Source organism: Oculina patagonica, chromosome 9 (assembly GCF_052425735.1).
Source record: "Oculina patagonica isolate OP01 chromosome 9, crgOcupat, whole genome shotgun sequence".
Classification (NCBI taxonomy): domain Eukaryota; kingdom Metazoa; phylum Cnidaria; class Anthozoa; order Scleractinia; family Oculinidae; genus Oculina; species Oculina patagonica.
Window position 1 is genome coordinate 14060021 of NC_135766.1, and position 15854 is coordinate 14075874.

At 40.2% G+C, this 15854-nt stretch overlaps 2 protein-coding genes and 1 pseudogene across 3 annotated transcripts in view; 1 reads left to right on the plus strand and 2 right to left on the minus strand.

Moving 5' to 3' along the window:
* The window catches only part of LOC144666227 (uncharacterized), a 121709-nt pseudogene that overhangs the window by 92404 nt on the left and 13451 nt on the right, over window positions 1–15854 (minus strand). The gene's annotated exons all lie outside the window — the stretch shown is intronic.
* Window positions 1473–11671, plus strand: LOC144666260 (tetratricopeptide repeat protein 38-like). Its single transcript, XM_078527666.1, has 11 exons — window positions 1473–1547; window positions 3343–3462; window positions 4665–4724; window positions 5364–5402; window positions 6532–6610; window positions 6964–7034; window positions 8041–8135; window positions 9435–9513; window positions 9708–9785; window positions 10373–10446; window positions 11151–11671. Exons 1-11 carry the CDS (start codon window positions 1485–1487, stop codon window positions 11239–11241), a joined length of 849 nt encoding a protein of 282 aa, XP_078383792.1. The 5' UTR covers window positions 1473–1484; the 3' UTR covers window positions 11242–11671.
* Window positions 12181–14819, minus strand: LOC144666606 (uncharacterized; the record flags this gene model as incomplete). Its single annotated transcript, XM_078528010.1, has 1 exon — window positions 12181–14819. A coding segment is annotated over one exon (900 nt), but the record flags the coding sequence as incomplete, so codon positions are not given.

A 15854-nucleotide genomic window follows, 5' to 3' on the forward strand; every position in this document is an offset into this window, starting at 1 on the left:
CTTCTTCTCAATTTTAATCGCCAGACTGGCGACTACGGTTCTAATTGAGTCGCCACCTCCAAAATTTAAGTCGCCATGGCGCCTAAAATAATCTTAAATTGGAGGGTTGCTTCAGCCCCCGATAATTTCCTATTGTTTTGTTAACACAAATTGTGTTGTACACCCTTTTAATAAGTCGAGAAACCATTTTGAATATTTAACTTTCCGCGAATGTTGTTATTAATGAAATATTCATCTGCGCCTCGACGTAATAAAATGAAGGTAGGGTAACCCTACTTACCCGAGTCAACTTACACCAGTTACGCTTCAGTTAACCTTGTAAAATTTTGTCGTTAGAAACTGTTATTCGAAAATAATTCCATTCTAAAGCAAAAATACGACAAATTGTGAATGAACACGATGTTTCTTGGTCACAATTCGCTGTTTTTGTCGGTATTTTTAAACATATTTAGCTTTTTGGAGCCAAAATAAAGTTCTCCCGGGTAGGCGAGTTATCCCTAGCAGAGCGTTTACAAGGCGCTAGGGTTATCCTAGCAGCTAGGGTAACCCTAGCGCCTTGTAAACACGTCGATGAAAAAAAGAAGAAATGTGGGAGCGCTAGGGTAACCCTAGGTGCTAGGGTAATCCTAGGTGCTAGGGTAACCCTATATGCTAGGGTTACCCGCCTGCTTGTAAACAGGCCCTTAACCATTGTAATAAGCCGAGGTGTCATTTTGAATATTTTATTAATTACGTCATTCGCGGAAAAATAAAACTTCAAAATGGCCTCTCGACTTATTTAAATACTGTACATGTATTGAAGCATGACATCCGCTATACAGTACAATCAGTGAGACCAGGAGACGCAGATGTCTGTTTTCATTCTAATACTAAAAACTCGTAAAATATAATTTGTCTCTTTCATTTATATCTTGTAAAAGTCATTTTTAATTGCCCGATTCTATTTTGTTACAAATACAAAATGCGTATTACGTATTGTTTTATTATAAAATCCCTCTTCCCCATCATCCCTGCCACTTCTTAGCAATTTTAAGTGGCTGACGAGAGATGACCCATAGTAAGCCTAACAGAATGATTGATGTAGAAAGCCATTACTAGAAAAACAAGTGATTATATTACCCCAGTCCCATGCCATATCCCCCATTCAGGCAATTTTAAGTGGCTGATAAAAGATGACCCATTCTAAGCCAATCAGAATGCGTGACCTTTAATACCCTTCCTACAAAAAAAAAAACTAAGTTCCGAAAGCAAGAGATGAGCATAGGCAGCTAGCGGCCAGGGCCCATCTAATTATAGTTATTCACCTTTTCAAACAACTGAGCCCAGTTGTATAAGACTAGTGGAAATATTTGTCCTGATCCCAAGGGGACCCCTGAGCTATGGGTGGTTTGACTGTAATGAGCAAACTACAACTTAGCCAAATCGTAATTCCTTGTTTGTTTGTTTTTTGACTATTGTTTGTTATTTATAGGTATCTCTTTGGTATGCATGCATTTGGTTTGGAAGAAACAAATTTCTACAGAGAAGCAGAGAAACAAGCTCGTAAGGTAACAGTATACTGTACACATCCATCCATCTGTCCTCCATTATAGTTCACCATTAAATTTTCTCGGATTCTGATTGGTCTAAATTGATCATGGGATAAGATAGTATTCATCCACTGAGGGTACTATCAGCCCTTATAGTTCACCACTAAATTTTCTCTGATTCTGATTGGTTAAAATTGATCACGTGAGAAAGAAGAAAAATACCCAGATCGATAGTGCCCGTCCGTGAATTTTTTTTTTGTAAACAAGCGTGCCTGCAGACAAAAAAACCAACCAAATTCACTGCATTTTGTGGGTTTCTCGTCTGGTTTTGTTTCGTTTGTTAAATTTCGGCTTTCAATTGAGTTTTTTATCCTGAAAAGTAAAAATAATTCACGATGCTCGTTTTTGTATGTGCGCGCGGAAGAAAATTTAGTGGTAAACAATTATAAAGACAATAGAGTGTTTCTGTCTCCGAACTATCTGTCTGATAGCTGTCCCTTGGAAATTTGATGTTCTTAAAACTAGCATATTAGCCCTCGAAGCTTCACTTCTCAGGCTAATACATGTATTTGTTTTAAGAACATCAAATATCTGCGGGACAACTATCAGCCGATAGTTCCTCGACAGAAACACTCTATTGTTAAAAATAGTGCCTGTCCGAGACTCATGCCCGGATGGCCAGATAGTATTTTTTATAGTTTTTTGTAAACAAGCAGGCCTACAGTCAAAAAAACCCCACCAAATTCATAGAGGATATTACATGGTTGCGCGGAGATATGAAATTTATCTTCGAGTGTTCAATTCCATATCTCACGAGTGAGCGAAGCGAACGAGTGGGATATTGATTTGAACACGAGAAGATAAACTTCATATCTCCAAGCAACCATGTAATATTCTGTTTATTATATAAACCTACTAATTACCATGTTTTTGACGATTTTCCGAAGATTTCCGACCGTTTTCCGAGAATTTCCGAAGATTTTCAAAATGTTGTCCGAAGGTCGTACGAATGTTTCCGAAAATTTTCCGAACTTTTCCGAAAATTTCCGAAGATATCCGAAGATTGCCGAAGATTGCCGAGGAAGATCCGAGGATGTTTCGACTTAATATCGATTTTCTTTGGCTCATTAAGCATTGAAACAGGGCACACTTGCCAGAAAATGTTCCGAAATCGATATCTTCACAGGTCAAAAAATAACATGTTATTTTCACATGTGAAGATATGATTTTTTCGTGCGAAAGATTACCTGGTATTTCACTGATGTTTATATAATAAACTGCATTTAATTTCTTGTCTAGCTGGTTCTGTTTGGCTGGAGTGGGCTCGCGGAAGAAAATTTAGTGGTAAACAATAACTGAACCATAGAGTGTTTCTGTCTCAGGACTACATGAAATGGGTTTGATACATGTAGTTGCCCCTTGGGAATTTGATGTTCTTAAAACTAGCCCTGGAAGCTTCACTTCTCGGGCTATTACATGTACATGTGTTTTAAGAACATCTGCAAATTTCCACAGGGCAACTATCAGCTGATTAAGTTCCTCAACAAAAAACCATCTGACTATTGTTTACAGCAAGGCGCCCAAAAGTGTGACCACCTTTAATTAATTCACATTCTTTAGTGCAACCACCATCCAATCAGAAGCCAAGGACAGGTTCCAGTTGACTTCTGATTGGATTAAATCTGCACAGAAGAATGTGAATAAATTTAAAGTGCTCACACTTTTGGGCGCCTTGCTGTTAACAGATTGATCATCAGTAAAGCATTAAATTTTTACATGCATGAGTTCAGAGTAATGTTGTGTTATGTTGTAGGGCTTAGAGCTTATTCCCAAAGACACTTGGGCAACACATGCCCTAGCACATGTGATGGAGATGGAAGGCAGACAAGATGAAGGAATTGAATTCATGAGTAAAACTAGGGATGACTGGGCGGTATGTCTCAGTTCTTTAATTAGTTGCATGGGCAGATCTACAATCTTTGACAAAAGTAGTTGACACATTGACTTTGCTCTGCGGTTTTTATGACAAATTTAACACTATTTTTTAAATTTCATGACTGTCTGCTAAAATACCCCCCTCCCCCCAATCCAATGTTGTAAAATGGTAGTAAAGGACTCCTAGAAACAAACTACAACATTGATTGGGAAGAGGGGGGGGGGGTTGGAAAGGTGGGGCAAAAGGATAAAATTGGTCCATATAACAATAAAAAAGGGCGTAAATTGACAATGGGTCAACACTTTTGTCAATGATTGTAGGGGGAGGGTGCAGGGGGTGCGCACCCCCCCCCCCCCTAAGATGACCTGCAGCTTTCTAATACAACTGGTATTCTGCAAAAAAGTTATGCCATTCCTTAGTGGTGCACCCCCTCTAAGAAAAATCCTGGATCCGCCCCTTAGTCATTATGGCTTGACAGCCTTTTAATTTGCGTTTGATTTAGATTATTTGAGTATTTAGCAAGGTCATGTACATTGTAACCCAATGCCAGTATGATCAATACATTTTGAGGTAGAAGGCACCATAGATAATAAAAAATGACAGCTACTGCAAACTGCTCTAGATAAGCAAGTTTTCAGCACTAAACATTTGACTACACATCACCAAAAAGCAGGTTAAATAGGGTTCAGGTAGAAGCTCTTAGGACTCATGAGTGACTTGCTACCCTTCGAGAGAACAGTGAAACAAACAACAGGAACAATGTCACGTTAGCATCCAAAACAATCTAGCAACTACTAGACTAGATGACCAGTAAAATTAAAAGCTTATTGGAGCTTCTATACTATTGTTTAATAGGCGGTTGCTTGAAAATCAGCTTAATTTGTAGTTGTACATGTAGTTGTACCATGGTGCGTTTTTCAGAGATGTTTGTTTTCACCCGAGGTCCTCTCACTTCTTATCCACTGACTGAGTCTGTGACGGGTGTCTGTGTGGGGAGTTTCATGGCTGTTCTGTAGGGTTTGCCAGCCTTCAGGCAGCTTCATTCTACCTGGGGGGAGGGGGAGGGGCTGAACTTAGTGAAAACCCCAGATATCCCAGGCACCCATCCTCCACGAGGCAGCTGGTTAACTGCATTTATACAAATGTTCTGTAAGTACCTAAATGACAACAATAATCATGCTATTTTGTTTTCTTCACAGCCTTGTGAATCACTGGCCAGCCATAATTTCTGGCACTGGGCTTTGTATTATGTAGAAAAGGTGGGTTTTGTACAAAGGTGAGGGAGAGATTTTCACAAGAAGTAGTTGTTTATGATCATAAAAAGTTAGGTAAACTTGTAGTCTAATTGTTTTAATAGACACTTGAAAAATAGGAAATATAAGTCACAGTCAGAAATTTCCAACAACTTTAGGTGTTAGATTATGTCCTTTCGATGGGCATTGCCCATGCAATCATGGTATATCAGCAAATAATCAACAGTGAGATAGCTAATCAGATTGAAACAATTATCCTGCGAAATTGCGCGGAATATCACCTGATACTTAGCTGACGAGGCCATATATTCCGCAAGATTGAGCAGGATAATTGTTTTATTATTCAACGAAACACATTTCGCACATAGAAAAACTGTAATTGTGCCGCGCTTTACAAGATTTCAAACGAATCTTCGCAACCTACGAATATCACAGGATATCTGTTATGTACGGATGACAGATATCGTTAACATTTTGACCATATATGGGCAGTGCGCGCATCTGTTGAATAATAATCATAATTATCTGCTGACTGTAATTTACACTTACCTAGATTTGCTACCAGTCTCAAATCAACAATCCATTTAGTTTCACTTTCTGCTGATACTGATGTTTTCTAACCAGTATTTAATTTATTTTGAACAGGGAGATTATGAAGGGGCATTGAACATCTTTGACACAGAGGTAAATAAGTTTATTTCTGTAGAGCAACCTTGTTTATTGCTACTTAAATGTACATCTACCCATAGCCTCTTATGCAGGCATTTTTTTTAAGTTCAGTCGGTTCAATTCACAACTGCTTTTCTTACAGCAGACAACAGATTTGACTTTAGCCCCTTTCTACTCAGTTTTTTTTTAAGGGTGTTCAAATTTTGAGTTCAGAATTTAAGAGTGGGAACTGAATTTAAGGTAGCTGAGAATTGAGTAATAAACTGATCCCCTTGCTTACAAAGCCATTCCAAGGGCAGCCCTAACTACAGTTCCCGCAACATGAATTGCAACCCTCCAAGTTAAGACCATTTTAGTCGCCATGGCGACTCACAGTTTGGAGCTGGTGACTAAATTGGAACCAAAGTCGCCAGCCTGGTGACTTATAATTGAGAAGAAGGATTGAAAGCTTGAGTTTAACCAAGCGACTAAAATATTTTACTGGCAACCAAACTTTAGCAGTTGGTGGCCAAGTGGCCCGTAAGGAAAAAAAATAAACTTGGAGGGTTGGATTGTCTACATGTCTACAATTCCCCCAGCTAAGATGCTAGTCTCCCTCGCAGCCGTTTTTAGTGACAGGGCACAACGCAGGCTAGCACAAAAAAAATCAATGCATATTGCTATCCTTAATAATTATTAGGTACCTCGATCCCTCCCTCCTTCCTAGCATTCAATTATGCACTCTGGTAAAAATAGACAGTGGGAATCAATTATAAAAGTGTCATGTCCAACAACACAATACAGCCCCCATGCAGCCAGCACTCAAACCTGTACTGAATTCAGAGTGTGAACCACTTACCATTTGACCAATGCGTCTTCTATCTACATGTACAAGTACCTTCTACTAATGGACCAGTTCAGGGATGTCACTAAGGGCTGACTGCTGACTAATTTCACTGGCTGAAAGAGAACTTAAATCCGGCTGAAATTTCACATAAAAACAAAGATTTAGGTAAACTTTTAGACGTGCCAAGTAAGGCCACAGAAGCTAGCTGGGCTTGTTGATGAGCTGGCTTTAGTGATTTCCTATCTACATCCCTGCCAGTTGATTTTGTTTGAAATCATTTTAACACCAGTGTTGTGATTTCCATTACTCGACTTGCAGATAATGCCAAGATGTAAAGAGAATAAAACGTTTCAGCTGTCAGATGGTTCATCGCTGTTGTACAGATTGAAATTTGAAGGTTAGTCAAGAGGAAGAACATGTGTGCAAAGCCAACAGGGTTGTTTCTTTACAAAGCGCTTTCAGAAGATGATTGAATGGGAGAGGATTGGGAAGAGGTGGTGCCTCTTGACTGTGGAAAATGTGGTGGCCTTATCAGTAATGATTAATGCACTGGACTCTGGATTAAGTGGTCTGGGTTTGAGCCCTGGCCAGCGTCATTGTGTTGTGTTCTTGGGTAAAGCAAAGAGGGGTGTTGGGAATGCCATGGGCATTTTTTGCAACAGTACACTAATGGCAACTGACTGGGAGGTCATGCATAATTATCTAGGCAACAGTTATTTAATGGCAACTTCAAAAATCTTATCTTGCTAGGAGTTGATGTTGGTGACAGATGGGAGCAGCTCTGTCGGTATTGGGAAGGACATGCTGATGATCACTTTCTGGTGAGTAGTAAGTACAGTCTGCGTTGCCACCTAGTGTCCCATCAGGCGGGAGCTTATTGCAGTTTCCATAGCATGGAGCAACTAGGAGTATTTCTACTCCCTTGGATGAGAATCGAGTCCATTGCAGGGTTATTTCTCCAGCATTAAATTCGCTCGTCGAGAGAAGCACTGTGAGAGTGAAGTGTCTTGCCCAAGAACAAAATGCAAATGACCCCAACCAAGACTTGAACACGGACTGCTCTATCTGGAGTCCAGCACTCTATTTATTTGGCCACTATGCTTCCCACACTTTCTGGTGAATGCAGTGTTAAAATAGTTCAGAAAAGAGATGAGTACCCCACACAGCGGTCAAACGCAAAAATTGACGTCACATCCGGTCTTCGCCGCCTCGACCTTTCATCTTGGAAGTGGGCAAACTTTTGTAAGAAATTTTTAAAGAAATAGTACGATGAAAGAACAGTTCAAGCTGGGACACTCAGTGAAGATGAATTATCAAATTTCCAATCCATAAGCGGCGTATAAACCTTAACTTTCCAGGGACAGCGTTAACTTTTGGCTTTAAAGCGAAAGTTTTCGAAAAATTTAAGACTTTGTATGGAAAAGTTTGGCGGGAATTACACAGGAACTGCGCACGCGTGCTGCGTTTGACCGCTGTGTGTGAGTACCCAGGCTGTTATAGGCACTGTGGTCAAGTGTTTGGTTTAATGGATAGGAGTTCAGAGTTCAAGCTCAACGTGGGCACATTTTTGCTGCATTCTTGTGCAAAACACTTTACTCTCACAGTGCCTCTCTCCAACCAGATGTATAAATGGGTAACTGCAGTCTGTTAGGACAACCCAAAAACATACGTTGTATTGAGGGTAGCCTGTGATGAATTACTTTTAGTTGCTTTATGCTAACGAAATCGGGACACTCTCTAGCTGTGTTAGGTAGTTGATTCCCATGGTCCTTCTTCCCCTGTTTACATAAAAAAAAAGAAATGCTGGTTTCTGATAATGTTTTTCAGGCTTTTACAGACAGCCATATGCTTATGAGTACGTTGGGTGCAAAGAATGAAGACCTGACCATGAAGCTGTTAGATTCTTTGAGAAAATATGTCAGGTATGTCATTGGTGTTAGCTAGTACTTGTACATTATGTACATTGTACTAACAGGGACAGGAACAGCTCTCACAAGATCTCACATGAATGGCTCGCTACCCTTCGAGACTGAATAATAGAACAAACAACGGAAACAGTGTTCCTAGCGCTCCCCTCACTCCCCGCTCGAATTTGGGTTGGGTAACAGCTCTCATAAGGTCTCACATGCATGGCTCGCTACCACAATGCCATTAGCCCCAAAACAATAACAACTGCTACACCACTGTAATACCGTAAAATTCCGGTTATAAGCCCTTCCGCCCATCTATCTTAAAAAAACAATACATCCGATTATAAGCGTTTCCGGATATAAGCCCCCCTCTGCCAGATGACAGTACTGAACAGGGCTAAATGTTGCTTTATTGTGCGTTTTTAACGTGAAAACGTATTTCGATTCACAATCCCGTGGCTTGTTTCGAAACGTTTTTTTTTAATCCCGCTTATAAGCCCCTCCGTTTAAAAGCTTACCCAAAACCACTTACGAAGTTGTATAAGCCCAGGACTTTTAACCGGAATTGCACGGTATTATGATAAGGTTAGCGTCCTAGGGTAACAGACTTTTCTCGTCGCTTGCTCAGTTCTCCACTCTAGAGGCCTCCTGAGATTCCAACCGAACCAGTTTAGTGTATCATTTTCAATGTGGTCTTTGTAATCTGGACTACAGCGGTTAAACCACCTTACATTCTTGTCGACGCATTGTCGAACACAGTAGCGCGAGAAATTAACCTTTGTTAAAACATATACGGCTTGGCAAAGGCAAATTAACTAAATCGAGAACTCCATGAGAACTCTGCGAGTGCCGCAATACTACTTTGTTCACCAGGTAACCCAAATGGACAGTGAACGTGCAATTCGATTTTCGTTATATATCTTCAACCTGTTTTGCATAAATGTAACTTGACTTTTGACTTCTGAAAGATGCAGCGACCAAATGAGTAGTCTGCTAGACTCCAGATCAGGCCCTTGCCGGGGTCACTGCGTTGTGTTCTTGGGCAAGACACTTACCTTCTCTCACAGTACCCCTCTCCACCCAGGTGTATAAATAATCAATTTAGTCCTGGGGTGACCCTCCCAAACACTATTATCCCATCCATGGGGAGTGAAATACTCCTAGTCGCCTCATGATACTGAAACCGAAGTTACGTACGCTTTAGCAAAATAGACCACTTATCTCGTACGCAGACTTTACCTTTGACTTGAAAATAGCATTATAAACGCCGTAGCGTTGTTTTGCGTAAATAGCTATGATTTTTATTTTCAGAGATGGGTCAGGACCTAATTGTGAGATTTCCCGTGATGTTGGTCTTGCCGTATGTGAAGCATTTGTAGAGGCCGACAAGGTATGTGTGTGTACGTACAAGAGTTTGTTGAGAGCTCCTGCTCCATAAGGAATAGGGTATTCTAGAGACATCTTTGTAAACATGCAATATCTTTATGGGCAAATGAAGATTGATTTGATTTGACATTTGTTCCGGAGTGGCTTGCATTATTTTTCAGTTTCAAGTGTTACAGTTTTGCTGTTCTTCATTTGCAGGGAAACTTTGACAAGGCTGTGGAGATCTTAAAACCTCTGCGCTACAAAGTAGAACTTTTGGGTGGAAGTAGAGCTCAGGTAAGGAATGAAAACATGTCCCGTTTATATGAGTAACTGTAATATCGCCTAGAAATGGGTAACCTTTTGTTTGGGCGTAATGATTTTGCGTCTTAAACTCTTAGCTGTAAAGTATGTGAATCGGTATTCAAAGTTTTGAAAAGGAAACCAAACTCTGCAAACAACAATATGAAACAGAGAGCAAGCTGTAACCCTAACTCAACAACAACAAAAACAACAACAACAAGACGTGCTTTATAACCGGTTTTCACGGAAATTATCGAGAAACCAAGTCTGTAAGCTTAAGACACCTTGCACAATGTACCCGGCCTGGTCGCAGATTATTGATGTGAAAATGTCATGACACTTAAACAAAGAAAACAGATATTTCAAATAAACATAACACGACAAAAAAAATCCTAACTGGCGACAGGGAGATCAGTTGGCTTTAACAAAGCATGATCGATGATCATGTGTTGAACTCAGGACGACCGAGAACAAATCCAGCTAGTGGCAGGTTGGAGGGCCTCCAGATTTTAAAACCAGCGACATAAACCACTCGGTCAGGCTGTTTTCGATTTAATGTCAAGTTTTTATTTATTCGCCAGCGTGATGTGTACGAACTGTTTTTGATCAATGCTGCCATGCAGTCACAACGTAAAGAAGATCATCAATTTGTCAGGTGAGGGTTTATTCTCGTTTCCTTTTTCTGCAACTATAATAAGAGTTTACCCAAACATTTGAGGGATGTGAGTAACGCAACAGGACGGTGCAGATGAGTTCCAAGAACGCAAATCTCAACTTCTCCAACTAAGAAGAGTTTAAAACAACTGAAAGAGGTCATAGCTCTCAACGCTTGAAAAGACACGGTTCTGGCTAAACGGAGACGCAAGTTTTCAAATTGCGTCCATTGTGACCCCGTTTGGCCAGGACTTGCGTGCACTTGAGTTGACTTGCGTTCACTTTGGTCGAGATCAATTTTGCGCGCAAGTCAACGCTAGTGTTTCACCGTTGGGCCACCAAACGCAAGTCGACGCAAGTCTTGCTGTTTACTTCATATACTCAATTGCAGCGCGCGCAGTCGCATTGAAATTGCTTCTTTGACAACTTGCGTGCACTTGCGAGTAAACTTGCGAGTCCGTTTGGCCAACCAACACAAGTCTTCACGCAAGTTTAACTTGCGACTACTTGCGTCCACTTGCGTTACCGTTTGGCGAGGGCTTTCGACCTTCGTAACCGTCATGAAGAAACATTATGAATCCTGCATGCAAGCTAACCACAGGCTAAGGGTAAACAGAAGATTACAGTTAGAGAAACCTACTGATCCCACCCATTTCGTAGAAAATTCACCTAGCCTCCTTTTCGTTGTTTTTTTATTTTTTTCAGATGTCTCATTGCTGAGAGAAAGGCCAAAAAAGATAAAGCACCTATGACGGACAGATTGATGGCTAAAGTTCTTGCTCTTCAAGTCGATTAGAACGCACATGGTTACTCTAGTTACAACAATTTGAATTTTAGAGTGACTTGCAATGCAGTTACTCGACAGTAACAATATAGGGTACCTAATAATTGTTTATTTGCGCATAGCCTTATAATATATAAATTTGTGATACAACTATAATTTTAAATGTTGTAACCGTTTCAGTGAAAATCATGCATTAAGTTATCGATATAGCGAAGACTGGTCCTTTTTAAGGCGGAGTTACATCTCAAAGATGTCAATTCAAGTTTTAATGTTGTAGTCGCATCAGTGAAAATCATATTATTGATATTTGGAAAACTAGTCCTAAGGCGCAGTTAGATCTCAAAAATGTTGATTTAACTTTTGATTCCTGCCCTGCAGACTTGATGGAAACTAATTTTTAAAACTATTTTAAAACAAAACTTAACGAAAACGTTTTTTTTTTTTAAACAAAAAACACTCTAAAGCAGTGTAGGTTCGGATGAATCACCTACTCGGTAGTTAGCTGGTAAACTTTAATCAAAACCTTAAGATTACTAATTATTGTTAAGTTATAATGTTTATCTTTCTATTGGCGCGGTGGCCTAATGGTTAGTGTGCTGGACTCCGGATCGAGCGGTCTGGGTTCAAGCCCCGACCTGGGAACTGTGTTGTGTTCTTGGGCGAGACACTTTACTCTCACAGTGCCTCTCTCCACCCAAGTGTGTCAATGGGTAATGGCGAATTTAATGCGGGGGCTAACTGTGCGATGGACTAACATTTCAGTAGATATAAAACCAAACTTTTATTCTAAAGTAAACGTCGCGAGAAATGGACTTGTATATAGCATAATGGACGAAGTATGCAAGAACAGACGCAAGACAAAGAATGTCCACTAAATTAACTTTTATTTTCTTATAACGAAAGTACAGTAGTTACATCCATCCGTAATACCTACATCCATCTGGAATACACTATATAGACTGCGATGTTGTAGTTATAAGTTAGTTATCACATACTACATATCAATCATCAGAGACTAATATAATATTTCCTTACGAAAGTAAAATAAAACTAGCACCATACATAAGTTGTCACCTATCGTGATATTTGTAAACAGGACGGTACCGCTTAGCATCAAACCCACAAAGACCTACAAATATCTAAAAAAGAAATGCAAATAAGCGCCTGTCCCGATGCCCCTCCTTATTTCGCTGTGTTTAAACTTTCACCAAAAAATATCAATATAACTGTTGAGCTTTGTAATGAAATAAACTAAGTTTTCGTACCGTATTGTAAAATCTTGAAAGGTGATTTAAGCAGTTTTTCTAGACTCCTCCACTGTTTAAACAAATCGCCCCTAAATTGGGACTCAGTAGCACTGACCGAACAGAAAGCCGTTTGAAGAAAAGGGAACTATTTTAGTGATGACGAGAACAATGGAGACATCTGTGAATTCCCGTGCACCGCTATTTTGGATGATTTTGAAAACGTTCCATTGTTGCCTTTTTTTATAACACTAAAAAAGAGCCTTTTATGTCTTGTGCTGATATGTGCAGCAGAAAGATGCAATAAAAACAACGTCACAAGAGTTGCCGATTTTTCTCAAAAACGTTTTAGCTAAAACATTTTCAACAATTTAATGGCAGTTTGTTCGATCAGTGGAAGTTTTTTAAAGCACACTGTAAAACGCTTGCAAGTATTTAGCACTTATTTCGTCGACCATTTTGAATCCCATTTTTTGTTAACTAAGTATACATGTAACGTAAACAATCATAATTCAAAATAAATACACACTGTAACCCGTGACATATTCTTAACGACACCATTCCAATTCTTGCCTTCAACAAAGCTACAGTGAATAAAAACTTTGTTGAACACAAACCGAGATTGAATTTTCACCCGCTACTTTTCCTTCATGAGAGTACATGCCTTAGGTTTTTTTTTGTATACAGTCAACTTCACTGTCAAAGAAGTAAGAGTTCGTTTTAGAGCTGTTCTATTGAATCTCCGGTAAATTAAAGTACTTCATGCTACTACTTTATGCCTGTAACTGTGACAGCTCGTAGAAGCGATGTTGTTTTTACTAAATCCAATAATTTTCGCCAATTCGCAGCGACTTCACCTGCCTAAGCCTCATGCTTCAATGCAGAGTTGACCGTAATCTGGTAATACGTCTTAATTCAATAACGTCGACATAAATAGTTTATTTCTCAAAAAATATCATAGATTACTATTCTATTTCTCATTGTACTTGCAATAGCACATACCAAGAAATATGTATTCCCCCGCAGTTAACATGATTTTAAAACTTACTTAATTATATTTAGGTTATAAGGTAATGCAGAAAAACAACAACTAATGAGCGACCATATATCTATAATAGAAAACCCAACTAGTACTCATCATGGTATTTATATTCTACCATTCGAGCCAGTTGAATTGTTTTGAGAGTTTTTTGGGAGTAAAAACAACCTCCAGGTTTTGGTAAAGAGCTAGTTTCATTACAGACTATATCTTTTTGGGGGAAAGCGAAGCACTTTGCCAAGTCAAAAAGTAAACTTAGCAAATGAACCATGCATGGCTAATGTATTTTGATTTCGTGAAGGGAAGTCTCGGAAAATCAACATTTGTTGTTACTTTAAAAGAAATTCCCATGACGTTTTGTTCTCCAGTTTGGTTAACGATAATGAAAAAGGTATGTTTTTTTCTTACTAGGCAGATAACTCAACAATTTTCACAAGGCCGACATCATTGGAGTTACCACCAGTCACACCAGAACATCCCTGACCACGACAATACGAACCCCCACCCCCTCCGGCTTGGTGCTCATGGGTACCACTTCCTCCCCCAGAGTACCCTCCACCTCCACCTGATGCACCATTATCTTCTGATCCCCCTCCCCCACCACCAAACCCTCCCACTGCTCCTGGGGCAGGTCCGCCGTTATTCCCACTGTTCATGCTGCCGGCTTGACCTCCAGTCCAGCCTTGAGCACGTGACCCACCGCTCTCTCCATGTTCCTTGCCTTTTCTGGCACACCCTTGAGCATACCAACCCGCACCCACTCCCCCATGATAGCTAGCACCTGCACTGTTACATTGACCTGGCTGTCCCCCAGTACCTCCCGCCCGAACTTGAGATGAGACTTTCCCCACACTACTTGTGCCACTTGTTCCCGACTGACCATCTACACCGTTATACCCGCTTGATGCACCCCCTCCCCCTCCGGCGGCTAATAAAAGCACATTACTCGTGGTATAAACAAAACTTCCTCCCCCTCCCCCTGTACCAGCATTGTCCTCTACAGACAGTCCAAGCTGAGCTGCTGTCTTGGTAGTTTTTTGTCCATCTTTCACCTCCACTGAGTTTCCTCCTCTCTGTCCCACCACAATATTCAGCACTGTTCCTTTAGTCAGTCTAAACTTGCCCTCAATGTACGCTCCCTTGCCGCCATAGTAAGTACCTGGATTGTATCCATAGTTGTATGAGTGAGTTCCTCCTCGGGCGCCCCAGGCTTTGATAAGATAAAGAGCGTTTCTTGGAACGGTGAATGTCTGAATTGTGCCAAATCGTCCACTTCCACGTGTTGTAAATGTCCCATGGTCTATAAAAACATTAAAAGGGACCGTTCACTTTTTATGGGGTAGAGGAGTCTGGTGGGATATTTGATAGATGGTTTCTGTAATATATGATGACCCCCCTCTTCATCGGTATTTTTACCCTGAACCCCCTCCTTCATTCTCCACGCACCTCGTAATCCAAAATTGTTGAGATGAACCCTTTCCAAAAAAATGATAAAGTGAAATATCAGACAAAATTGCAGTTCTAAGTGACTGATAATAGTAACAATAATATATCAACTATCAAGTGCATTGTTTGACTGTTTTATTGATGTGACATGTTTTTTAATGTCACAGATAGCTGGTGTTTTTAATCGATGATGCTCAGTACAATACAAACCAGGGGGCATGCTCGCGCGGGAAAAGTTAGATTTTTTAAAACAGCTTAATACATGACATTTTAAGGCATCTGGCTTGTAGAAATTGCGTACGGTTATAGATGCATTCTCAGCAGTTTAAAGAGGTAAGTATCGCAAGAATAATGCAAGTGCACTTATAAACTGTTTTTATCAGGTGGGACATAGTCCTTAGTGGTGGTGAACTGTATTTGCAACCGAATAGTTCGTGTTTGGTACATAAAAATGACATAACAAAGTAGGGGGGGTCCTGAGGCATACTCTAACGTGCAAATTTAACTTTTTAGAACCCCAGAAGTGCAAATTTAAGCCAACTCCCCCATTGAAGCTATATTTTTTGCCCTGCCCCCTGCCCTCTACACCATATCCCACCAGCACCCTCCCCCCCTTCCCAACCCTATAAAAAGTGAACGGTTTAATAGAAACCTAGAGGTTAAGGTTGTCTTTGCTGGAGCTATAACCTGGGATAGAGAGTCCCCGTTTTTGGAATTCCCTGGACTCTGGTTTAAATAACCACGACAGAGAAGCCTATGACAGTTTTCAGTGTTAAACAAATTGAGATTTTGATTCAATTTAAGAAAGAAATATACGAAATAAACTGTCGCCGTTTACTGCTCTCCAAGAAACTATAATTCAAATTGCCGAATTACGAACTGTACAAGTTTAAAGT